At 39.9% G+C, this 26,681-nt stretch overlaps 1 protein-coding gene across 6 annotated transcripts in view; it reads left to right on the top strand.

Annotated features, from left to right (window-relative positions):
* SUMF1 (sulfatase modifying factor 1) overlaps positions 1–26,681 on the top strand; it is a 95,298-nt gene that overhangs the window by 50,714 nt on the left and 17,903 nt on the right. Inside the window, exon 8 of one of the 6 annotated variants that reach the window (XM_032411824.1) lies at positions 16,212–17,304. The exons of 4 other annotated variants lie outside the window; for them this stretch is intronic. In XM_032411824.1, coding sequence (XP_032267715.1) covers positions 16,212–16,292 — 81 coding nt within the window. In that variant the 3' untranslated portion in view covers positions 16,293–17,304. Of the gene's footprint in view, positions 1–879; positions 10,668–16,211; positions 17,305–26,681 lie in introns of those variants that run through there. One more of the 6 variants, XM_032411828.1, reaches the window with a different exon arrangement.

Genomic DNA, 26,681 nt, shown 5'->3' with positions numbered 1-26,681 from the left:
TTTCAAGCTTAAAGCATTGTGCAGAAATGTCTATGAGCGTTTTATGTGCTGCTGGATTGCAACGGTGATAAGTATTTGAGGGATCTGTCTATAACTTTAGAAAATATATTCAGTATCACAAATTTGATCAGAGTGAGATACCTAAATATGAAAAATTCATTAATGTTTTTAGTAATAACCAGTGAGATCTGCTAGATGGTATTTATCATGCAGCAAATTGCCTGAGTTTTGATTGGCTGAAATTTTGATTCAGGGGCATCATTTAGAGAAAATGAGAAAGGGTATTTTCTGGTGAATGTTGAGTCAGGAAGTTGAGTCATTTAGTGATTATTTCCCGAACTCTGCAGTATGTCAGTTCAATGCATCCTATACCTTGGGAATTAAGACAACCATGTTTATCTAAGTTTTACTTACTCTGGTATAGGAAGAATGTTGAATACAACTAGTATTCTACTCTGCCCCTAAAACCAAGCTGTGCCATCAGAATATACAAAAATTGAGACACTACATGGGCATGTAGGTGGGATGTACTTCCTTTAAAAAGAACGTGTCTGAATATTTTTTGTTGGGTGAACAGATTGGGGGGAAAGAACCATTTAAAAATCCTATCTCTAACAAGCTAGACATTCATAAGTCAGACCCAAGAATATATATTTATACCCAAACTAGCTAGACTGGGAACTTAATATGGTCAATTTTAATCTTTAACCTTTGGAAAAGGCACAAAGAGTCATGGTAAAGAAAATTAATTCCTTGATCTCTTCTCAATGGAGGGTTAAGCAGCTCAAGTAATTGAAGAAATTGTCAGACTCTGTGCCTCAGGCCATTTTTCAGAATATGAGGATAAATTTATTTGATATGCTTGATTTTTCTTCACAGAGTAACACGTGGGCTGTTCATGAATAATCTGGAGACATAAACCTACTTTCTTGGGTGCAGATGAAAAAGCTGAGTTCTTCAGAAACTGTCATCCCCCCCTCATTTCCCTCGTACTTTCTGGCAGGGCTGGTAGAAGTAGCGGTCAGAGACAACTCTTCTCTCCAAAATGAGAATAAGGTTGTGACGTTCTTGGTAGGTTTGTGGTTGGGAGACGCCATTCTCTACTGGCTAAATGTGACTTGGCATTTACTGTCAGAATCAGAAATAGAATTTTCTTCTCCCCCCCCCCCGTCAGATAAAAGCATCTGCATGTTTGGAAGGGGGTGCACAAGGCTTCGGAATTCTGGCAAGTTGTGAATGTATCTATCTGACCATCTGTTGTCGAGCTGAGTGCTTATTAGCTTTCCCTCTTAGAACTGCTTGTGTTTCTTCTAAGGATTTACAGAAAAATTCACATTTTTCTTCTTTTCCCCAGTCCCAGGCTCTGTCTTAGATGTTGTCCTTGCTTTATAAATTGTTCTCATTTTAGATCTCTCTGTGTCACACTGGCCTTGTTTGCTTCCTGATTTGACTGGGATAAAATTCGTCTGTTTGGAGAACTAAATCCCAACTTCCTAGAAAACTCAGACTCCACCATTCAAATCTTTACAACTACCTACATTTCCAGTGCCACTGGCATCTCCCATCCATGGGACGGCACCAGCCTCCCAGCTGGGCCCTTCTTCCCTCTTTCTGCCCTGGGCAGCCACAATGACCTCTACAGAGAACAAGTCTGATGCTGTCACTCCTCCATTTAAAACCCTTCAGTGGCTTCTTGGTGTCTGAAGAAGAAAGTACAGACTCTTGAACACAACTTCTGAAGGCTAACATAATGTACTCCTTGCTGATGTCTTTCTAGCCATACCTTCTACTTCTTCTTTAAATGTTGAATTATAAAATTTAACAAAAATTCAGAAAAGTACAGAAAATAGTATAATAGATACCTACCATTTAGATTTAACATACATTAACAGTTTACTGTATTTACTCTATTTCTGTTAACCAGAGAAAAAGGACAGAAACTATTCTTCAAGTTCACACTGAGTATTGTTAAAATTTTTAATTTAAGCTATTCTAGTCAATGGATAACGCTATCTCACTGCGGGTTTTAGTCATTGTATGTTGAAGTCTGCATCTGGTAACTCTGGTATCTGGCTACCCCGTTGACCTGCTTCTGTTGTTCTTGGTTTTGGGTCACATCTTGTTTCCTCACATGCCTGGCTATGTTTGAATGAGTACCACACAGTGTATGTGAAAGATTGTAGATATTATCGGGGGTCTGGATAGTGTGATCTTTCTCTAGAGAGGATTCATCTTTGCCTCTGGAAGCTTCTATTTCAGATGAGCTTACTCCAGTCAGGAATTGGGATGTTTTGAAGCTGAGCTTCAGTCCCTGTGAGGGCTATAGTTCTTCAGGGTGCCAACCAAAAGTCAGGGGTTTTACTCTGGCTCTTCTTCCTTGAGGGGCCCTGAAGTCCAGTTTTTTTGTTTCCTTAGGCCATGAGTCTATTGAAAGTTCTGCTCAGCTTCTCAGCTGCTGCCGTTGTGAATCAACAGACCCCTAGGTGAAACTAAGTTAGGATGGGAAAGGCTCACACCTCTGGGCTTCCCTTTGCTCTGGAATTTGAGCCCTGCACTTCCTCACAGCTACAGTAGTTCTCACCTGGTTTGGTTAAAACTCCTGTTTCTCGCTGAGTTCTTAACTTACTTGCCCTCTTTCCCTAATGGTCTGTGTATCTCCAGTGCTGGGCAAAGAATGTGGTGCATAATAGTTGGTCCTATAACAAAGCCGGTTCCAGATACCTAGATTTGAGGGAGTTTGAGCACTATTCATATTTCAGGTGTTTCAAAAGCAAAGGCTAGTTGGAAACAGAGATTTTCAGGGAGAGTTTTGAACCAAAATATCCATGTGATTAGTAAACATTTCGACTCAGGAACTGACCTCTTCAGTGTCATGCATATATGTTAGCTCCAAGACTAACTCATAATGGCAAATCATTTTAAAGCTTCTTTGGGGGAGATTAAGAAAAGTCAGGGCTCTGTATGCAAAGGCTAGTCAGGGAATATCTTTTTCTTCTTCAGTGACTTCCAGGGAGCAAAAGTTAATCATTAGTGCTTATTTTATTGGGCAGTCATTCATGGCAAAAGCAGGTGGTAGAAGCATCTTGTGTGCTTTGTACACACAGTCCCGAGAGAAGCTGAGGTATTTGACCATATGAAGTGGGGGTTGGTTTAGTCTTAGCTGGTAGGAGGTTATGGGGAGGATACATGTGTGTGTGTGTCTTTGTGTGTGTGTGTGTGTGTGTCTTCTGTAGCTGTTTAAGATGGCATCACCCTTTTCCACACAGACACAATCCAGAGTGTGACCATTGCTGCTACCATTTCTTTTAACCAAATTTTTAAAAAAAAGGTCAGTATTTTTTTCCTCTTCAGTTACCTCACCCCAAATCCCCTATTAATCTATGGCAGTATATAGTGCTTTCAGTAAAAGAATGTGTCTATAGAGCTTCTGTAGCACCCTAACTTCCAACACCTGCATACTCACTCTCACTACCCACGTACCATGCTGACTTGCTTACTGACAATGGGAAAGGTTGGTGTGATCTTTCCCACTCTAACTCTGAGGTATATGGTTTCACTGGGGCAGCTTTTTTTCTAAGGGAAAGAACTCTGGTCTTGGAACTAGTCAGAGTAACTTGGATTATAGCTCTGCCACTTGATATTAAAGGAATCTCTCTAAACTTAGAATATCTTAACTTTCCTTATCTACAAATTGGTAATAATTGTATTTGTGAAATTAAATTTGATGATGTTGCATGTGAAAATATTTTATACCTTCAAAATATGGTTGTTTACTATTTTTGTGTAACCTATGTTTTAGCTACCTAATTGGGCTATTATATGGTTCTGTGAAGCAGAATTGATGAGGAATGTTGGCTTTGGGAAGCAGAAGGGAAGAAAGTGATATTTATAAATAATGAGTGCTTGATATTCCTCCTATTATTACCTTTGGTTGGCGTATCACATAGTCATCCTTACAATGAAAAACTTGCTCTTGCTTTGTGGTTCATTCAAGTCCAGTGGGAATAAAGTTTTCCAAAAAGTATTCCTTCTTTGAATGAATCCTGGCTGCTTACCAAATTCTATTAGCCAGAGATTGAGTTTTGTTTTGTTTTTGTCAGTGTGGAATTTGATTGTTCAATTAGATTGTATAGCTCTAGACAGTTTTGGAACTGTGTTCTGTTTTGCAAGGCTGCTTTGTCACTGTATAGAATTGCCCAGGGAGGCCGTAAGCCCTCCTTGTCTGCAGAGTTTGTACTTGGCTGGTTTTGAATGACACCCTGAGCCCTTGCCCATCACACATGGCACATGCCTTCCCTCTGACCTGAGATGCACACGTACAGTGTACTGGCAGGTGCCAAACTGGTCAGTCCTGCTCAAATACTCCTTTTCCATTGGATGATGGCCCTTGAGACTTGGACTTACATTACTTTTGTCTATCCTTTAAACTCCACACTTGATTGCTCCTTTTCCCAGTAACCCCTCCTCTGGCCTCCTGCCACTGCATGAATGAATGAATTTTGCGTAGCAAAAATGTTAGACTCCTGCTTAGCCCGTCTCCTCCTAGTCCTGCTCTGCCAATGGCGTGTGTCTGTCCTTGTTTCAGCCTGGCAAAAACCCGGTCAGTAGCACATCATTGTTCTTAGTTGAGCCTGCCACCCCCAGCGACTGCCCCCATAACAGCTGAATCATTGCAGCAAGCAGTCACCGGGGACCCAGGTCCTGCTAGGAGGACCTGACTGAGGATTTTTACCTGCTCTAAGGACTTCATTCACATATTCTTAATGAGGATGTTTCAGGGGTATCTTCCAGAAATCAATTTGAAGGAGAAGTAACCTAGTGTTAAAAATGAAAAAAACATTAAAGTGTTAATGAAGTTGAGTTAAACTTGATGATAAATTAATATGGTTTACATTGTATTTAGTATGTGCCAAGAGGAAAGCAAGGTGATCGAAGTATCACCGTCTTGGGACTATGTTTAGGAAAAGAATTTTATCTTTTTCTCCCAAGTGGAAGATGGAAATCATTCTGGAGGAAAAGCTCATGTTTATCCACTGTCACTTTTCTTTGTGGTTCTGGAGCAAGGTTGATCATCCAACGACAACAACAAAACTGCTGAGAAATAGAAATAAGCTTGAATGTATATGGCGGAGATATTTAGATCCTGTAACTACATTTTCAAGCACATTATCTAAACACTTGCTTTTTGCTTGAAAAGAGTGAATGCTTATCTAGTTGCTATTTGGAAGATCGTAAAAACACTGTTTCTACTTTACAGTAAAATTACCTTTACAGCCTCATGTTACTATTGACTCTTCCTGAGCAAAGAGAGCAGGACACTCAAATGTATTACGGCCTCCTCTCTCTGTTTGGAGGATCAGTGGCTCTTAAAGGTGGGAAGTGAACACCTCCAGCCTCTGCCTCTGCAGGAATCCCTTCTTTGATAGCCCTCACAGGCTGTGGACAGCCGCTCCAGCCCCTGTGGCAGCTTGTCGTGTTCTCAGATGTTCTCGTCGTTGGGAGGTTCTTCAGGCTAACCGAAGTATTCTCTCCTGCAGCTTCCGTTCATCTGCACTTGGTGAGAACACAGAACGCATTTTCTCTCTGTCTTGTACATGAAAGCTTTCCAGATACCTGAAGATAGTCACAGCCCGTGCCTCTCCATCTTTCTCTTTCTAGATAAGCATCCCCAACCTTCAGGTGCACCTTGAATAACTTGGTTTCCAATCCAAGGCAACCTGGGTTACATTCCTCTGAATAACATGAGTCGGGGTGGGGGGGAAGGTCCCTTTTTCTAAATGGGCACCCAGAACCATACTCAGCATGCTAGATGTTCCCCGATCCATGCTAATCATCCTGGGGCAGTCCTTTTTCATCATTCTCTCTCATCAGATCTCAGATTATGTCAGCAGTTAAGAGGTGAGTCGGTGGAATCCAATAGAACTGGGTTTGAATTTTGTTGCTACAATTCTGGCTTAGCCATGTATGTCACTGGGCAAGTCACTTAACTTCTCTGGGACTCGGTTTGCTTCTTTCTTAAGTGAGGATGATGAGTCTTACTTCAGAGAATCGTGAGGGACGGAGAGAATGTTTGTATCGCCCAGCACAATATTTGCACGTAGTAAGCCTATGATACATGGCAGCTTTAGTTTTAATCATTATTACTACTCTCGCACTATTATCGAGGCGAGGGCCCTCCTACTCTTACTGTGAGCAGTGCAGCAGCAACGGGCCCTACAAAGCTTGCAGCCAAATAAAACTTCCTCCTTTCTCCCATATATATTGATGTTAGGCTTTGTCTCCCCAGATATTGTTGCCATACAGCTGTTTTTTACGTAACTTTCTTTAGTTTGAAGGGAAACCGTTTTGAATTTTCTCTATGTTTATAGCTGTGTTTTGAAATTTCATGCAAAGCCTATCTTCTCTCCATCAAGTTCAGTTTTTTATGGGTTTTGGCCTTGAGAGACAGCCTATGGCAATCACTGTGACTGCCAGCACTGTCATTTATGATAATAGCTTTCCCTTCCGGCTTCTTATAATCGACAGATGTGGCTGTGTTTTTGTCGTTGATACACTGTGAACAGGGGGCTCAACCCGCATTTACTGAGCGCTTACTGTGTCCCAGGGCTGTCTTGGTAATAGCAAGTTTTTGCCCCATTGACCTTTGGGAAGTCAGAACCAAAGCCCAGGTTTCGGCTTCCTCTCAAAGGTTGTTTATTCTTTCCATGTGCCTCTGTGTACTTCTGTGTCCTTATTAGTGTAAGGCTACTTATCTGGAAAGGGCCAAGAAGAAAGGAGCGTGGTAGGGCTTGCAGACGCTCCCTTATTTATTTGGGTCCAAAGCCGAAAGACCAGGTCTGAGCAGCTTTTCTGGCCAGGAGGAGGGGTACTCGCAAAATTCTAGGTGGAAGTAGGCCTACATAATGGGTCATTTGCAGAGGTTTTAATCTCCTGTCTCAGTGTGCTCTGCGGTATGAATTGACAGCCAGAAGCTTAGACCCTGCCTCCTCAGGACCAGCCCTTCTCAACCATACATGGCATTCTGTCTGCCACTCTGTGGGCTTCTCGTCCCATCTTCTGCATACTCAGGCTCCCCTGGGCAGTTTTATTCTTGGTTTTACAATGACTCTCCCAATACTCTCCCCAGTATCTTAGCCCCTTACTTACGCTTAACATTTTCAGTCAAGGTCTCTATCTTATCATGCTTGGCAGTCACCAAAAGCTAATTTAACATGTGTATTTCCCAACACAGAGAATAATTCTTGTCTTTATAGTTTTTGACACACAACAGTCCATATTCATAAACCATTTTCCCACGGTACTTCTCAGTCATAGGTGGAATCATTACCACTTGTTTGGAAAGAAAAAGTGGGGTCTCTGTCAACTTGAAGACAGTTGCCCAAGCCCTTCCCCACATTAGCTTTCTAGATTATTAAAGTGTGTTTTGGGTTCCAAAAGAAGAGATAAACCTCAGACATGGCATCCAGGTGTGATCACCCTGATTTTACCCCAGACTGCCTAGTGCTTTTGTGAGGAGTCAAGTTAAAGTGCTTATTCTTTACATGTGTAGAGGTCCCCCCCCCACCTCAAAGTGCTTTCCCTCTCTTAGTCTTTCTCCCTTTATTGCTCATATCCTCAAAATATTCCTGCTTGTGCAAAAGGAGGCATGTGGTCTTAGACTCATTTCTTACTATAGTTCATAGAGTGGAGAGAGGTGTTGACTTTGTCCCGATTTTGAATTTGATTTTCAGAGTCAGGATTAAATCCCAGGTCTTGTGATCTTGAGACTTGTATAGTGTTTACCGGACTCCAGATGTTATTTGAAAAACAAAACACGAAAGGCTACTTACTTCCTTGTAGTATTTTATCACAAACTGCCTACATTAAGTCAGGAATTTCAGGAAGTGTTATAAATATGGAAGATAATTTAGGAGATGTGAATTGCTGTGTCATGCAGTGGCTTCTTCCAAAAGCAAGGGAGAGGCAGGGAATTATGCCTCTCGTTCCTTCCATCTTGAGATTTTAAATCAGCTTTCTGTCCTTAACCTTCCTAATCTGTTATTTCCACTAAATTATTTTTAAAAATTACTGATTTGGCAAATCAGCTTTTGTACCTAAATTTGACTTGTTAATTAATTGTAAAAGTAATATAGTGTCGTTTCCCATTTCTATAGCCTTACCTTTCATGACTCCCTATGCCATCGTGTGACTCATTTGTTCTTTCCCTAAGGATCTGGAAATAAAACCATGTTATTGAGAAGAGAAAAATAGAACAGTTAAGTCATCTTTTCTGCCAGGTTATTCTGGGAATTTTTTTCATGTGGATATGTAGACACATTTATAATATAGGCATATACATATCCACATGTGTGATTTCTATAAAAGTATATACTTTTATTCATTCAGGAAAATTTATTGGCAGCCCACTCAATGCCAGATTCAAATGTTGGGTTCTGGGGAATCTAGCAGACACAATTCCCTTGCCCTCATGGAGCTTGCAGATGTTAAAGAATCAAGCAAACTCACCTAATTATATACACATGTGTATGTACGGAAGAAGTATATTACATGATGGTTGAAAGCATGCATTTTTGGAGTTGGACCTGTTTTCCTAGCTTAGCCGGCTACATTAAGTCACTTAAACTCTCACTCAGCTTCCTCATTGGTTAAGGAAATAGTAGCACCCCTGTGGAGTTACTGAGAGGTTTTAGTAAGATAATGCAAAGAAAAATTTTAATGTGGTGGCTGGTATATAGTAAGCCCTTGACAAATCTAATTATGACCACTATGTTTCATGTGTAATGACAATTTAATTTCAGTAAGTTAGCAAGCTATGAACTGATACCTTACCCTGAAATCAGATCCATGGAAGACATTTGTTCTGGACCTTTTTAGGAATGTGATAAGGAGATAAGCCATCTGGTAGCGTGCAGTTATAAATAATGCTTCTTTCTGTGGACAGTCTCTAGTTTATAGCCACTAAAGGAAGTACACACTGCTTCTAATGAGGCAACAGAACTTACGGAATTGGGCCCTTACCATTTGTCTACTTTCTAGATGTTGAAAATAAAATCATCGAAGTCTTCAAGTATTCTTTGAAAATGATGTTTATCTATAAATACCACTTGGCTCAAGCTAATTGCTTATACTGTCTTTGTAACTTGCTAATGAGTTGTCACTGAAGAACACAGAAGGTTGTGAGAGTAAGAGAACGTGATAAATGAAATCCTTAAGAAGGCTACACTTTATTTTTCTCACTTCAAGCAGTGCTTAGGGCCGTATCTGACTTTGTAAGTAGGACTGAACAGTTTTACACCATTATTATGAGAGATGGAAGTGGTTGAGTATGGAGCAAACCTTTCAGCAAATGTAGTCTGTACCCTGTGATGTTGGTGGTTTGGCTAGTTGGCCCAGAAGTTACTTTCCTTGAGGATGATAGCACTATATACCCTGCATTGTTTAGGATGACGTGTACTTTAGAACTAATCCATTGGATAGACCATGAATGTTCTATTAGCATATTAAGCCTTCTGAAATTACAAAACCATCTGCATATTCCATAGAGCAGATGATGAGAAAGTTAATTCTTTGTTGCAGAGTTTCAGTAGGCTACTTACTTTCTCTTAATAGTTGCTTCTTCTATATTTATGTTGACTGGTTTTCATCCTAGATATTTCATGGTCTTTAACAATGGTGTTAAAAATTACCATTTATTTCCATAATTACTATAGTCCATGCCTTTTCAACAGCTCATAAATACCTACCATTAATAGGTGAGAGTAGTAACCATTTTCTTAGTACCTTGCTGCTCTTTTCTCTTTCTCTCTCTCTGTGCTTCCTGCCAGGAAGTTGGATAGAGTGGCTCTAAGAATTGAGGCCCTTGGCCACCTCATACCCATTAGGATGGCTACTGTTTAAAAAACAGAAAATGATAAGTGGTGGTAAGGATGTGGAGAAATTGGAACTCAGCTCCAACTATTGTTGGGACTTGCTGTGGAAAACAACATAGGTTTCCTCAAAATATTGAAAATAGAACTATATGATCCAGCAGTTCCACTTTGGGATATATTCCCCCAGAGAATTGAGAGCAGGGTCTTGAAGAGATATTTGTACACCCATTTTCACAGCAGCATTATTTACCATAGCCAAAGGTGGAACCAACCTAAGTGCCCCCTGATGAGTGGTTAATGGAAATATGGTACAAACATGCAATGAAATATTATTTGGCCATAAAAGGGAAGAAAATTCTGACACAGGCTATCACATGGATGAACCTTGAAGACATTATGCTAAGTGAAATAAGCCAGTCACAAAAAGGTAAGTATTGTACGAGTCTGCTTAAATGAGGTACGTAGAACAGTCAGATTCATAGAGACAGAAAGAATGGCAGTTGTGCATTTAGCACTTGTGGTTGCCAAGGGAGACCGGGGACTTAGTGTTTAATGGGTTGAGTCTCAGTTTTGCAGGCTGAAAAGAGCGCTGGATTTGGACGGTGGTGATGGTTGCACAACAGTTTGATTGTACTTAATGCCACCAAACTGTATGTAGTTGACGCTTGCACACAGAGGGTTAGGGGCACTGACAGCCCGCATGATCAAATATCCACGTACAGCTTTTGGCTCTTCCATAAGGTAACTATTGATAGCCTGCTACTGACTGAAAGCCTCACCAATAACATAAACAGTCGATTAACACACATTTTGTATATTATATGTATTGTATACTGTATTTTTACAATAAAGTAAGCTAGAGAAAAGACAATGTTAATAAGTAAGAGAAAATACATTTACAGGACTACAGTGTATTTATTGAAAAAAAAATCTGCCTATAAGTGGATTTGTGCAGTTCAAAACCTTGTTGTTGAAGGATCAACTTGTACTTAAAAATGGATGAAATGGGGGGCTCCTGGGTGGCTCAGTTGTTAAGCGTCTGCCTTCGGCTCAGGTCATGGCCCCAGGGTCCTGGGATCGAGCCCTGCATCGGGCTCCTTGCTCAGCGGGAAGCCTGCTTCTCCCTCTCCTACTCCTGCTTGTGTTCCCTCTCTCGCTGTCTCTCTCTCTCTCTCCATCAAAATAAATAAATAAAATGTTAAAAAAAAATGGATGAAATGGTAAGTTTTATGTTATATGTATTTCACAACAATTTAAAAAAAAAAAGTTCAGGTCCTTGAATAAGGCACCTGAAAGACAGTTGTGTTGCTTACCTCTCATCTTGGCAAGAATTAGTGGAAAGAATCCCTGGAGGAAGCAAAGTGATTTGGGGTGGGGAAACCTTAAGGTGGAAGGATCTGGGGATGTATCCACCAGCTCGTGCTGAATGGAGGTAAAGAAAGGGCTTCGTAGGGTTTCTAGTGCAGCACCTGAATTTCACAAGGGAGGACACTCAAGCCAAGAGTAAAGTGACAGAACCAGGACTAGACGCTGGTTCCCCTGGCTTCCTCGCCTGTGTGTTGGCTCCCTGGTGATGCCTCCTGCCATGGCTCATCCTGTGGGATCTCCGCAGTTTTCTCACTGATACTTCCTGCTTGTAATGTGTTGTAAGCCCAGCACTTTTTCTTTCCAGAGTCAGTGTCAGACACTACAGATCAAGGGCTCAGTCCCACAAGGCTGCTCTCATTTCAGATGCCTGCTCCAAATGAGATCACCACACTAGGCACACTTGTGCCCAGCAGATTACAGACTTGGGGGTTCTCCTGATCTCCCCTTCAGGCTGGGTAATTTACTGCAACAATTCCAACTTCCCAGCACCTCTGATTGTTCAACTTGGTAGCTCTCTGAACTCTGTTGTTTAGAGGTTTTTTACAGATGTTTAATTAAGTAAGCATGATTGAGCAAATCATTGGCCATTGGTGACTGAACCCAAAGTCCAGCCCCCCTCCCCTCCCTGCAGGTCAAGGGTGGTCCTGAAAGTTCCAAGCCCTGTAATGGCTTGGTCTTTCTGGCAGCCAGGCCCCATCCTGAAGGTAGCTATACACCTAACCCCTGTCCCTAATGAAATACCTCATTATCTTACAAAAGAAAGACAGTCATCACTCGGGACATCCCAAGGGCTTTAGGAGCCTTCTACCAGGAACCAGGGACAAGGACCAAATGTTTATTTTTTATTATACCACAGCTAGGAAGAAAGGGATATACGAGGTAAGAGGAGAGATAGTGATGGTGGGTGGAGGGAGGGCATGATCTTTCAGCCCATCTGGTGAAGTGCGATCTGACAGAGACACTCACTGGAGCATTGAAGCAAACCTTGCAGTTGTCTGAGGGAAGATGCAGGAAGAACTGTAAGTGTAAGAAGACAGTGGTGTCACTGAAGAATTTGAGAAGAGGGATGATGTGAAACACACCAGTATCATGTTACCTTAAAAAACATGTCCGCAAGCGGTCTTGTATATTCACACAAACACTTTCTACGTATCTGCCTGATGTTGTGGCTCATTGAAGTTTTATGGTGCCTATAGTAATGAAACTATTGAACTCCCTACTTATCACCATATTTCTGGTGATAAGTTTGTCCTTGGAAGTTTTTGAAAACCGTTCCAGCAATACACAAGGGAAGGTGAGATTTTTACACAGCAGGTCTATGAAATGGAACAGTTGCTTCTATGGTATAAGGTTAAGACCCCCAAACCCAGTGCGGTTTGAGCCAGTGAAACCACTAAAGACATCTGTGGTATCAATCTGAGAATGCATGTCCAAGTGGTAGGTGTTGCTGTGGATTGTAAATACGGATTTATTCCTGGGTGAAATAAGCAGATATTCTATGCTGAGAGAAGTGATTAAGAGAAGCACATCTAACAAGGGGCATGTTTCAGCTGCATATCTAACAACAAATGAACGTCTTTATTTTTTAAAAATATGAACTCCACACTCATCGTTCTCCTTGGGTTTTAGTCATTTTCGTGCAGTGAACTTGTGAAATACCGAGACGTTTGTGTGCTTCAAACTGAACAATGGAATGATATATTTTTTAAAAAATCTGATACTGTGTCAGCTCACCAGCGGCACACGGCAGAGCAGTTGAGTATGAGCCTAGAGCCAGACGACTTGGGCTTGAACCCTGGCTCACTAGGTATGTGACCTTGGACGGGCTGTTTAACCTTTCTGCTCCTTACGTCTCCATCTGTAAAATGAGGCTAATGATTGCGTGTCTAAACATTTGTGGTTTGTGGCTGTGCCTGGCACAATTGTTAATAGCCTTTTCCTTTTGTTCCCCAAATTATCTTTACTTGGACAATAAATTATGTGGTTGCCTTATCAATAATCAAACCTATATCAGAAGATCATTTTATTTATTTATTTTTTTTAAAGATTTTATTTATTTATTTGAGAGAGAGAGAATGAGAGAGAGCACATGAGAGGGGGGAGGGTCAGAGGGAGAAGCAGACTCCCTGCCAAGCAGGGAGCCCGATGCGGGACTCGATCCAGGGACTCCAGGATCATGACCTGAGCCGAAGGCAGTCGCCCAACCAACTGAGCCACCCAGGCGCCCCAGAAGATCATTTTAAATATTACAAACATTAAAAGCAATACCTGCTTATAATATGTGCTCAGTTAAGTACTAGTTGCTATTATAAGCTGCTATACCTAGAATCAATGTTTTAAATATCTGATTTTATGCATTACCCCAGAAGCAAGAATTGTTACTGTAGATCTTGGGCTATGAAGTGACTTTTTTTTTTTACTGGAAAATGGAGAAATCACCACAAAGTGAGCAAATTTAGTACAGTTTTGAAAAGTCTCTTCCATTTTAACCTAGCATGGGTGAAATGAGTAGCATGGAAGAAATGGCTGTTTTCATTCATTTTACTAACAGGCCAATCACCACCCAGGGCATGCTGGTTTGACAGACAAAACGCTGTGGGGGTTGTTAATTTGGTTTTTGTGTTTAATGTGCTGTTCTTTCCAGTCTGATCCCTAGTTTTCTTTCTTTGACCTTTCTTTGGACATCATGACTTTCCTCTCCTCATGCAATGTCTAAATAAAGCTAATTGCAGTCCCTTCTTCATAGGTCATTGCGCTAGGGGATAAAGAAATTATACCTAACTGAAAAAGCTTTATTTGAAGTAATGGTTTCATCTACCTACTCTTAAAATCCTTTGACATATTTGACATTGGGTAAAAAGAGTGAATTAGTGGGATTTGACTTTTCTTCATACATGCATTTCGGGCAGAGTTGCTACTGAGCTTGGAGGACAGTCAAGCTGGGCAGACACAGAGGTGGGTCGGACCTCGACTCCTGTCACTTGCTGGCTGTGGGGCCTTGGGCACTCCATGTATTTCATCTTTCTGAGTTTCAGTATTTCTCATGTTTAAAATGGGGATAAAGATACTTGCTGCTTCCCAAGCCTCCTGTGAGGCTCAAATGAGATGGTGAGTTAGCATGCTCTAACCTAATGTCGGCTGAGAGTTCCTTTCTTTAAGATTTTATTTATTTGCGAGAGAGAGAATGAGAGACAGAGAGCATGAGAGGGAGGAGGGTCAGAGGGAGAAGCAGACTCCCTGCTGAGCAGGGAGCCTGACGCGGGACTCGATCCCGGGACTCCAGGATCATGACCTGAGCCGAAGGCAGTCGCTTAACCAACTGAGCCACCCAGGCGCCCCATGAGAGTTCCTTTCTTTAAAAATTGGTTGAGGTGGTTGAGACTCCTTTTAGAAGATACATGAGCGAAGGCTTCAGGAAAAAAAAGATAAACATGCTGCTCGTGTTTGTTTCTGAGCTGCCTGTTGCGGCAGGTACTTGCTTATTTATCAGGGTGCTGCTTCAGCATGCGTGAAGTCCTTCAGATGGGTGGCTGGATGATTGTCATTTATCCTCAACTTCAGGCTGCTGGAACCATATCTGTGGGAGCCTGTGTGAACTGACAGCTTGAAGGCTCAACTAGAAGTCAAGTGTGCAAGAGAGCCTAGCTTTTAGACAACCAGGGAGAGGAGGATTTAGCTCTCAAAGGAACGTGCCCACTTCTCAGGCTTATAGAGTGGAGAATAAAATCTTTTCTTTTAAACTCCACATTCCCCTGCACTTAAGCTTCTAAGGAAGTCTTGGACTCCTAGCAGTTTAGGGCTCTGGAAGGCGTAGTATTTTTCTTCTTTTAGTTGATCCTGGTTTATGATTTTCTCTCCTTTAACTTAAAAATTGTTTTTATTATAGAAAATTTCAAATATGCAAAAGTCAAGAGAATAGTATATGATACTCCCATGTCCTTAGTACCTGGTTTTAATAATTATCAATTCATGTCTAATATTGTTTCATCTGTATTTCCACCCACTAATCCTTGCTCCCCTCCTCCTCTGGATTATTTGAAGAAATCCCACACCTTATATTTTATTAAGAATATAATTTTGTTTGTTTTTATTTTTAAAGAACAGCTTTACTGTAGTATAATTGGCATAAGTTGCACAAAACTAAAGGGTACTAGTTGATAAGTTTATACATTAGTGTGTATGTGTGTATGTACACACACAGAGATCAAAAAGTATATATACACACATATCCATGAAATCACCAGTCTAGATAGTAAACATATCCATCACCCAAAAGTTTCCTTGTGTGCCTTGGTAATCCCTTCAGCCTGCCCCTTTCTGCCTCCCATACCCAAGCGATTATCTGCTTTCTGTCACTGTATATTAGTTTGTATTTTTTAGAGTTTTAGATGATTGGGATCATAAAGTACGTACTCCTTTTTTTTTTTTTTTGGTCTAGTTTCTTTCACCATGGCATAGTCTTTTACCTATTCTACCAATATTATTGTGCTCTAATTAGATACCATGTAAGAAACTGCAAGACCCATTAGGAGGCCATTGTAGTGGTCCAGGTGAGAAATGGAGGTTGGCACCAGGGTAGTTACCATTCAGATGATAGCTGCCATCAATTAGAGATCTGCTTTGGAGATAGAGCTAATCAGATCAACTGGGGGTGGGGGTTAGGGAGAGCTCGGAATCCAGAATTACTCCTGAGGAGTCTAGCATGAGCACGAGTGTGGTGAAATGGAGGAGATTCAGTGAGGAGCAGATATGTATGGCCTTTTCTGATTCATTCCTTCACTGGATGTCCACTGCTTTTTCAAAGCTATCATTATCATTGGTTGGTTTGAATCAGGATTTAATCTGCAGACAAAAACAGTATTTAAAGCACTTTAAGATATTTACAGGGTTGCTGGGTCTTCTCAGGAATGCTATTAAATACAGGCTAGCTGCCATTGTCAAATCGAAAATAATGAATTTCAGTTTTCTCCTCAGGGGTTTGTTGTATCATTTGGACCTGGCAGGGGGAGAGAAAGTAGTACAGAGGCAAATCACGTTTTCAAAAGCCAGTTTTAAAGGTGAGGTTCACTCCACTCTTTCTGTGGCTCCCAGAATGTTTTTGTGTTGGTTTTACCATTGAAAATATCCATGTTCTGCTAAGTCTAATGCTGTGGTGACAACTTCTGAACGCACTGACTAGCTGTGTGAATTTCATTGTAAAATAGGATAATCTGTCTTCCTTCTACAGGGTTATTAACATGTCAGCTATTTTATTAGAACTTGGACTCCCTTTGGGGGTTTGGCCTTTGAAAAATCGGGTCAAGTGATCTCTTTGATTTTGGAATTTTAGAAATTACATGCCACCTGGATTATTAAGTTTATGGGTACTTTTGGGAAACCTGAGTTAGACTTCATGAGCTAATACTATATAATAGTAACAACAGAAACTGCACATTTATTATTTAGTACTAAGTCCCTTTTATGCATTATCTTATTTAATCCCCACATCAATCCAATGAAATAGATACTGTTATCATCTCTATCATCTCCATTTTGCTGGGGAAGAACCTGGGATGTAGAAGGGTTACTTTACTAGACCTAGGCTAGTCTCAGGGTCAAGGTCAGAGCTGTGACTTGGACCCAGGCAGATTGTCTGACTGCAGAGCTCATGCTCATTAACAGATAATACTTGAGGTGGATCTTACAAGATAAATAGAAGTTAAATGGATAGTGGGGACTGGCATATTATGCAAAAAGAATCTTGTATCATTTCAGGGGACATAGGAACCTCATTGTCCTGGGGGGTGATGATGGGAAATAATGTTGATAGTGCTGGTAAGACCAGAAGGAGATAGGGCCTTAAAAAATACCTGTTTGGATTATCCAGACCAGTTTTTTCATTGATAGTTTAATGAGGTCTTTAAAAAGTCTTTTCAAAATCTTGACTAAGTGCAAGAGATCCCATTTCTATTTTCTCAGTTCCAAAGAGCTCAGGTGGGGAGCTTCTGAACTAGCTGATCTCAGAAGCATTTTCTGATTTCAAACAACCTAGATTTTGCCAGCCAGGAGTAAATCCACTGCTCCCAACTTTTCTGCTCAGCTCTGATTCCCTTTAGTGTTAAAAGAATAGGCTTGTGGGCGCCTGGGTGGCTCAGTCGTTAAGCGTCTGCCTTCGGCTCAGGTCATGATCTCGGGGTCCTGGGATCGAGTCCCACATCGGGCTCCTGCTTGGCAGGAAGCCTGCTTCTCCTCTCCCACTCCCCCTGCTTGTGTTCCCTCTCTCACTGTGTCTCTCTCTGTCAAATAAATAAATAAAATCTTAAAAAAAAAAAAAAAAAAAAGAATAGGCTTGTTAGTTTTAAACTGAATAGTTTTTCCAGACCTGCCCTCACTCTGACAATGGTTGAAAGGCTAACAGTCGGCTAGCATCTGAATACCATTGCAGTGCTACCTAACTTACTTGATTCCTAAAAGGATGATGGTTGTAAAAAGGAGAGTCTGTGATAAGGTGGTTAAGCCTTTTTCGGAGGCTAACTCTTATTTCCTGCTTTGAAAAATGTATTGTGCTATTTAGTAGTAAGAATTGATTATAATGAGGAGATGGTGAATGCAAAATAAAAGGTGCTTTTTGGCTTTAATAATCAGTGTTATTTCTGAGTGTCAGTGAAACAGAACCAATACATGCCAGATCATTTTAATTTTTATTGTACTAAATGTTTCTTTTTTTTTCATTAAAAAAATGAATAGGTAGTTTGTGAATGTGGATTTCAAAAAGTACACAACTTCCATCCTTGTGTCCCAAGCCCTTCCTTCCTCCTCAGGCAACATTAATAGTTCTTTAATGACTCCCTTTATAAACGGAGTCTATGCGTCTGTTAGCATATATGAATATATGTTATTTTTTTAGGATTTTATTATGGAAATGATAATAAGTAAGAGCAGAGAGAATGTGCCCATAACTCAGCTTCAGCGTCTATTAACGCTTGCCTGTCATGGTTCAATCAGATGTAGAGCAACTAGCGTGTGTGCATGCATGAGCAAATAATCTAAATGTCTACTTTACACCTAAAAAGTAATAAACATTGCAAATTAACAATAAAGTGTGACCCATATTAAGGAAAAAGATTAGTTAAATAGAAACTGACTCTGAGTAGGTCCACATGTTGGATTTAACAAAGACTTCAAAGCAGCTATTATATTTAAAGAATTAAAGGAAAATGTGTTCAAAGAAATAGTAGGAAATATGATGTGTGTCAACAGAGAATCACAGTAGACAAATGGAAATGATAAAGAGTCAAGTGAAATTTCTAGAAGTAAAAACTATAATGACTGAAATAAGATTTCCCTGGATTCAATAGATTAGAAATAGAAGAAGGAATCAGTGAACTTGAAGGTAAATCAAGAGAAGTTTTCCAAGCCAAATAACAGAGGAGGGAGAAAGACTGGAGACAAATCAATAGAGCATTCTGTTCCAACATAGTTCTAACGCATGTATAATAGTCTCAAATGGAGAGGAGGGAGAAAAAGGGACAAAACTTTTTTTTTTTTTTTAAATAGGCTCCAAGCCCAGAGTGGGGCCCAGTGCGGGGCTTGAACTCACTACCCTGAGATTAAAACCTGAGCTGAGATCAAGAATCGGACGCTTAACCAGTTGAGTCACCCAGGCGCCCCAAGGAACAAAACATTTTTGAAGAAATTATTTAAATACCAAATTTGATGAAAATTATCTATAGAGATCCAAAAAGTTCAAATAACTTCAAATAGGATAAACAAAAAGAATACACCTAGACAATTCATAGTCACAATATTGAGAGACAGAGAAAAACATCTTATCACACATGGGCAACAATAATACAATTAATGGCTGATTTCTCATCAGAAACAATGGAAGCCAGAAGATGGTGGACTGATATATCCAAAGTGCTGAAAAAAGCCATCAACTAAGAATTCTGTGTCCAACAAAACTATCCTTTAAAAATGAAGATGAAGATTTTTCTTCTGGTTCTGGGAAAGTGGAGTAGACGTACATTTCCCTGTTCCTCCTGCTGAATACAACTAAAACTCTGGATACTACATATAAAAGGAATATAAGAGAGGTGAAAACAAGGAAGAGTAGCTGCAGACCGTGGGACCTTAGGAATGAAATGATGGTGAGTTACATGGATTTTCTTTTTGACCCATATATCCCAGACTTGGAGCTGAAGAAGCTACCAACCTACAAGTGCCAACCAATATAGACAAAGTCCCAAGAAAAGCCTGCTTTCTTCAGCTAATGGAGCAAATCGGAGAGGGATAGTCTAGTCATACAGAAAACTTTTAGTCGTAACCACTGTGCTTCATCCAAACACCACAGAAAAAACTGTGTCCTCATCCAAGCCAGCAAAGGCCAAGCGGGGAGCCTAGATTTGCACCCTCATGAGGCTGTGTTTGAGATGCCATAACACCCCTGCCAGGGTGGTATCAGAGAAGGTAAAATACTGAGCCTGGCCTTTCACTGGGGTGTAGTGGAGACCATGTGGGGAGCCAGAGCTCTCACCTCCATGCAGTGGCAAGTAACAAGAGTCCCTCCTGAGTTGTCCATGAAAGCTGAGCAGGGAACCTGGATTTCTACTTCCACCTGGCAGTAAGAAGATGGCTCCCTCCCTTCCCCTGCCAGCGAGGGTCACAGAAAGCCAGCTAAAACAGGATGGTTAAATGAGATCTGAGTCTTTTGTAACATACTAAAAATGTATTCAGGTTTCAATTGAATCATCACTTATTCTACCAAGAACCAGGAATTTACCAAAGAAAATGAAAGGAACAATGGATGCTAACTAACACTGAGATGGCAGAGATGTTAGAATTATCCACCCTTGACTTTTAATGCAGCCATGATAAAGATTCTCCAGTGAGCATTTATGAACATGTTTGAAACAAATGAAAAAAAAAGATGGAAAGTTTCAGAAAAGAAATAGGAGATATAAATGAGAACCAAATGAAACTTTTAGAACTGAAAAATAGCATAACCAAAATAAAAGCTTGGGGAATGGGCTCAAAAGTAGAATGGAAGGGACTGAACAACACCACCAAGTCAGTGAACTGGAAACTAGAACAAAGGAAACAATCCCATCTGAACAACAGAGGAAAAAATAGAAAATGAATGAATGAATAGAACCTCAGGGACCCATGTGACCATAACAAAAGATCTAACATTTGTGTTTTGGGAGCCCTGGAGGAGGAGAGAAATAGGGTGGGGCTGACGGGATACTCAAAGGAGTAATGGCTGACCACCTCCCAGATTTGGAAAAAGACTTAAACCTATAGCTTCGAGAGGGTAAGTGAACCCAATACAGGACTGTCCCATTGAAATCCATACCAAGACATCATAATTAAACTTCTGAAAATAAAAGACAAAAACCTTAAAAGAAGGCAGAGAAAAGAACACCTTAGCTAGAGCGAAAAAACCAATATGAATGACAGCAGATTTCTCATCAGAGACCCCAGTAAAGGCCAGAGGAAATGGCATGATATTTTTTAAGTGTTATCTCTCAATTTTGTAAAATTATAACATTGTTTGATGTGTTTCTAAATGTATTTAGAGGAAGTATTTTCTACAATTACATTATAAACAGGGGAGCCTAAAGGGATATAAAAGGAGATAAGTTTTCTGTACTTCACTGGAACTGGTAAAATAACACCAGTAGACTTTTATCATCACAGTTTTATATATATGTTTCTATATTATATATCTATATAAAATGTAGGCCCCTGACAAGGGCAGTGCAATTCCGCCTTGGGCAAAGAATTTGAGAACCACTGCAACAGGCTCCTCCACCAGAAGATCAGCAAGAACAGCCAGCCAAGACCAAGTTTACCGATCAATGAGAACTGCAGAACTCCAGCACTAGGGGAATACAGCACATAGACTTCATGGCTTTTTTCCCCATGATTCTTTAGTCCTTCAAAGTTAATTTTTTTAATTTTCTTTTTCTATTTTTTTTGAATTTTTCTTTTTCCCCTTTTCAACCAGCATCTTATCAAATCCTTTTTTAAAAATCTTTTTTAATTTTCGGGGCGCCTGGGTGGCTCAGTTGGTTAAGCGACTGCCTTCGGCTCAGGTCATGATCCTGGAGTCCTGGGATCGAGTCCCACATGGGGCTCCCTGCTCAGCAGAGAGTCTGCTTCTCCCTCTGACACTCCCCCTTCTCATGCTCACTCTCTCTCATTCTCTCTCTCTCTTAAATAAATAAATAAAATCTTTAAAAAAAAAAAAAAAATCTTTTTTAATTTTCATTTTTAGAGTCATATTCTATCCCTTCATTGTAGTTAACCTTATTTTTTTGTATATATATAAGGTTTTCTGTCTTTAAAATTTTGGGATACAGTTTCTTCTAACAAACCAAAATATACCCTAAATCTCTAGTGTATGGCTTTGTTCTAGTCTCCTGCCTGATCACATTCTCTCACCACTTTTTTTTTGTTTTTTTTAAATTACTCTTCTTTCTTTTTTCAGCCAACTTCTTATCAATTCCTTTTATAAAATCTTTTATAATTTTCATCTTTACAGTCATATTCCATCCCTTCATTGTATTTACCCTTATTTTTGTACATATATAAGTTTTTCTTTCTTTAAAATTTTGGGAGGCACTTTCTTTTACCAGACCAAATATGACCAAAATCTAGAGTGTGGCTCTGATCTGTTCACCAGCCTGATCATATTCTTTTTTTTTTTTTTTTCCCCTTTCCCTTTTTTTCCCCCTGGTTTTGGGTCTCTTCTGATTTGTTTAGTGTATTTTTTTCTGGTGTCATTGTTACCCTTTTAGTATTATATTCTCTCATTCATCTATTCTCCTCTGGACAAAATGACAAGATGGAAAAACTCACCTCAAAAAAAGAACAAGAGGCAGTACTGACTGCCAGGGACCTAATCAATACGGACCTTAGTAAGATGTCGGAACTAGAGTTCAGAATGATGATTATAATGATACTAGCTGGGCTTGAAAAAAGCATGGAAGATACTAGAGAAACCCTTTCTGGAGAAATAAAAGAACTAAAATCTAACCAAGTCAAAATCAAAAAGGCTATTAATGAGGTGCAATCAAAAATGGAGGCTCTAACTGCTATGATAAATGAGGCAGAAGAGAGAATTAGTGATATAGAAGACCAAATGATGGAGAATAAAGAAGCTGAGAAAAAGAGAGCTAAACAACTACTGGATCATGAGGGCAGAATTCGAGAGATAAGTGATACCATAAGACGAAGCAATATTAGAATAATTGGGATCCCAGAAGAAGAAGAAAGAGAGGGGCAGAAGGTATATTGGAGCAAATTATAATGGAGAACTTCCCTAATTTGGGGAAGGAAACAGGCATCAAAATCTAGGAGGCACAGAGAACCCCCCTCAAAATCAATAAAAATAAGTCAACACCTCGACATCTAATAGTAAAACTTAAAAGTCTCAGAGACAAAGAGAAAATCCTGAAAGCAGCTCGGGACAAGAGGTCTGTAACCTACAACGGCAGAAACATTAGATTGGCAGCAGACCTATCCACAGAGACCTGACAGGCCAGAAAGGACTGGCAGGATATATTCAGAGCACTAAATGAGAAAAATATGCAGCCAAGAATACTATATCCAGCTAGGCTGTCATTGAAAATAGAAGGAGAGATAAAAAGCTTCCAGGACAAACAAAAACTAAAGGAATTTGCAAACACGAAACCAGCCCTACAAGAAATATTGAGAGGGGTCCTCTAAGCAAAGAGAGAGCCTAAAAGCAACATAGACCAGAAAGGAATAGAGACAATATACAGTAACAGTCACCTTACAGGCAATACAATGGCACTAAATTCATATCTTTCAATAGTTACCCTGAATGTAAATGGGATAAATGCCCCAATCAAAAGACACATGGTATCAGACTGGATAAAATAACAAGACCCATCGATATGCCGCCTGCAAGAGACTCATTTTAAACCCAAAGACACCTCCAGATTGAAAGTGAGGGGGTGGAAAACCATTTACCATGCTAATGGACACCAAAAGAAACCTGGGGTGGCAATCCTTATATCAGACAAATTATATTTTAAACTAAAGACTATGATAAGAGATGAGGAAGGACACTGTATCCTACTTAAAGTGTCTATCCAACAAGAAGATCTAACAATTGTAAATATCTATGCCCCTAACGTGGGAGCAGCCAATTATATAAGCCAATTAATAACAAAATGAAAGAAACACATCGACAAAAATATAATAATAATAGGGGACTTTAACACCCCCCTCATTGAAATGGACAGATCATCTAAACAAAAGATCAACAAGGAAATAAAGGCTTTAAATGACACATTGGACCAAATGGACTTCACAGATATATTCAGAACATTCTATCCCAAAGCAACAGAATACACATTCTTCTCTAGTGCCCATGGAACATTCTCCAGAATAGACCACATCCTAGGTCACAAATCAGGTCTCAACTAGTACCAAAAGATTGGGATCATTCCCTGCATATTTTCTGACCACAGTGCTTTGAAACTAGAACTCAATCACAAGAGGAAAGTTGGAAAGAACTCAAATACATGGAGGCTAAAGAGCATCTTACTAAAGAATGAATGGGTCAACCAGGAAATTAAAGAAGAATTAAAAAAATTCGTGGGAACAAATGAAAATGAAAACACAACTGTTCAAAATCTTTGGGATGCACAAAGGCAGTCCTAAGAGGAAAGTACATAGCAATACAAGCCTTTCTCAAGAAGCAAGAAAGGTCTCAAATACACAACCTAACCCTACACCTAAAGGAGCTGGAGAAAGAACAGCAAATAAAGCCTAAACCCAGCAGGAGAAGAGAAATAATAAAGATCAGAGCAGAAATCAATGAAATAGAAACCAAAAGAACCATAGAACAGATCAACAAAAGTAGGAGCTGGTTCTCTGAAAGAATTAATAAGATTGATAAGCCCCTGGCCAGACTTATCAAAAAGAAAAGAGAAAGGACCCAAATAAATAAAATGAATGAAAGAGGAGAGATCACAACCAACACCAAAGAAATACAAACGGTTATAAGAACATATTAGGAGCAACTATATGCCAGCAAATTAGACAATCTGGAAGAAATGAATGCATTCCTATAGACCTTTAAACTACCAAAACTGAACCAGGAAGAAATAGAAAACCTGAACAGACCCATAACCAGTAAGGAAATTGAAGCAGTAATCAAAAATCTCCCAACAAACTAGAGCCCAGGGCCAGATGGCTTCCCAGGGGAATTCTACCAAACATTTCAAGAAGAATTAATACCTATTCTTCTGAATCTGTTCCAAAAAATAGAAATGGAAGGAAAACTTTGAAACTCATTTTATGAGGCCATCATTACCTTGATACCAAAACCAGACAAAGACCCCATCAAAAAGGAGAATTACAGACCAATATCCCTGATGAACATGGATGCAAAAATTCTCACCAAAATACTAGCCAATAGGATCCAACAGTACATTACAAGGATTATTCACCACGACCAAGTGGTATTTATTCCTGGGCTGCAAGTTTGGTTCAATATCCACAAATCAATCAACATGATACATTAATAAAAGAAGGAATAAGAACCATATGATCCTCTCAATAGATGCAGAAAAAGCATTTGACAAAGTACAGCATCTTTCTTGATTAAAACTCTTCAGGGTGTAGGGATAGAGGGTACATACCTCAATATCATAAAAGCCATCTATGAAAAACCCACAGCGAATATCATTGTCAATGGGGAAAAACTGAGAGCTTTTCCCCTAAAGTCAGGAACGTGGCAGGGACGTCCACTATCACCACTGCTATTCAACATAGTACTAGAAGTCCTAGCCACAGCAATCAGACAACAAAAAGAAATAAAAGGCATCCAAATCGGCAAAGAAGAAGTCAAACTCTCACTCTTTGCAGATGATATGATACTTCATGTGGAAAACCCAAAAAACTCCACCCCAAAACTGCTAGAACTCAACAGGAATTCAGTAAAGTGGCATGATATAAAATGAATGCATGGAAATCAGTGGCATTTCTATACACCACCACCAACACGGAAGAAAGAGACATTAAGGAGTTGATCCCATTTACAATTGCACCCAAAACCATAAGCTACTTAGGAATAAATCTAACCAAAGTGGCAAAGAATCTGTACTCAGAAAACTATAGAATACTCATGAAAGAAATTGAGGAAGACACAAAGAAATGGAAAAACATTCCATGCTCATGGATTGGAAGAACAAATATTGTGAAAATGTCTATGCTACCTAGAGCAATCTACACATTTAAGGCAATCCCTATCAAAATACCATCCACTTTTTTCAAAGAAATGGAACAAATAATCCTAAAATTTGTATGGAACCAGAAAAGACCCCGAATAGCCAGAGGAATGTTGAAAAAGAAAACCAAAGCTGGGGGTATCACAATGTCGGACTTCAAGCTCTATTACAAAGCTGTTATCATCAAGACAGTATAGTACTGGCACAAAAACAGACACATAGATCAATGGAACAGAATAGAGAGCCCAGAAATGGACCCTCAACTCTATGGGCAACTAATCTTCAACAAAGCAGGAAGGAATGTCCAATGGAAAAAAGACAGTCTCTTCAACAAATGGTGTTGGGAAAATTCAGCCACATGCAGAAGAATGAAACTGGATCATTTTCTTACACCACACACAAAAATAGACTCCAAATGGATGAAAGACCTAAATGTGAGACAGGAATCTATCAAAATCCTAGAGGAGAACACAGGAAGCAACCTCTTCGACCTCAGCTGCAGCAATTTCTTCCTAGAAACATCACCAAAGGCAAGGGAAGCAAGGGCAAAAATGAACTATTGGGACTTTATCAAGATAAAAAGCTTTTGCACAGCAAAGGAAACAGTCAACAAAACCAAAAGACAACCGACAGAATGGGAGAAGGTATTTGCAAATGACATATCAGATAAAGGGGTGTATCCAAAATCTATAAAGAACTTATCAAACTCAACACCCAAAGAACAAATAATCCAATCAAGAAATGGGCAGAAGACATGAGTAGACATTTCTGCAAAGAAGACATCCAAATGGCCAACAGAGAAATGAAAAACTGTTCAACATCACTCGGCATCAGGGAAATCCAAATCAAAACCTCAATGAGATACCACCTCACATCAGTCAGAATGGCTAAAATTAACAAGTCAGGAAACGACAGATGTTGGCGAGGTTGCAGAGAAAGGGGAACTCTCCTACACTGTTGGTGGAAATGCAAGCTGGTGCAGCCAGTCCGAAAAATAGTATGGAGATTCCTCAAAAAGTTGAAAATAGAGCTACCCTACAACCCAGCAATTGCAGTACTGGGTATTTACCCCAAAGATACAAATGTAAGGATCTGAAGGGGTATGTGCACCCCAATGTTTATAGCAGCATTGTCCACAATAGCCAAAGTATCGAAAGAACCTAGATGTCCATCAACAGATGAATGGATAAAGAAGATG

Source organism: Phoca vitulina, unplaced genomic scaffold, assembly GCF_004348235.1.
Source record: "Phoca vitulina isolate PV1807 unplaced genomic scaffold, GSC_HSeal_1.0 scaffold13, whole genome shotgun sequence".
Lineage (NCBI taxonomy): Eukaryota > Metazoa > Chordata > Mammalia > Carnivora > Phocidae > Phoca > Phoca vitulina.
The sequence above is the reverse complement of the archived record's forward strand: the minus strand, read 5'-3'. Positions and strand labels throughout refer to the sequence as shown.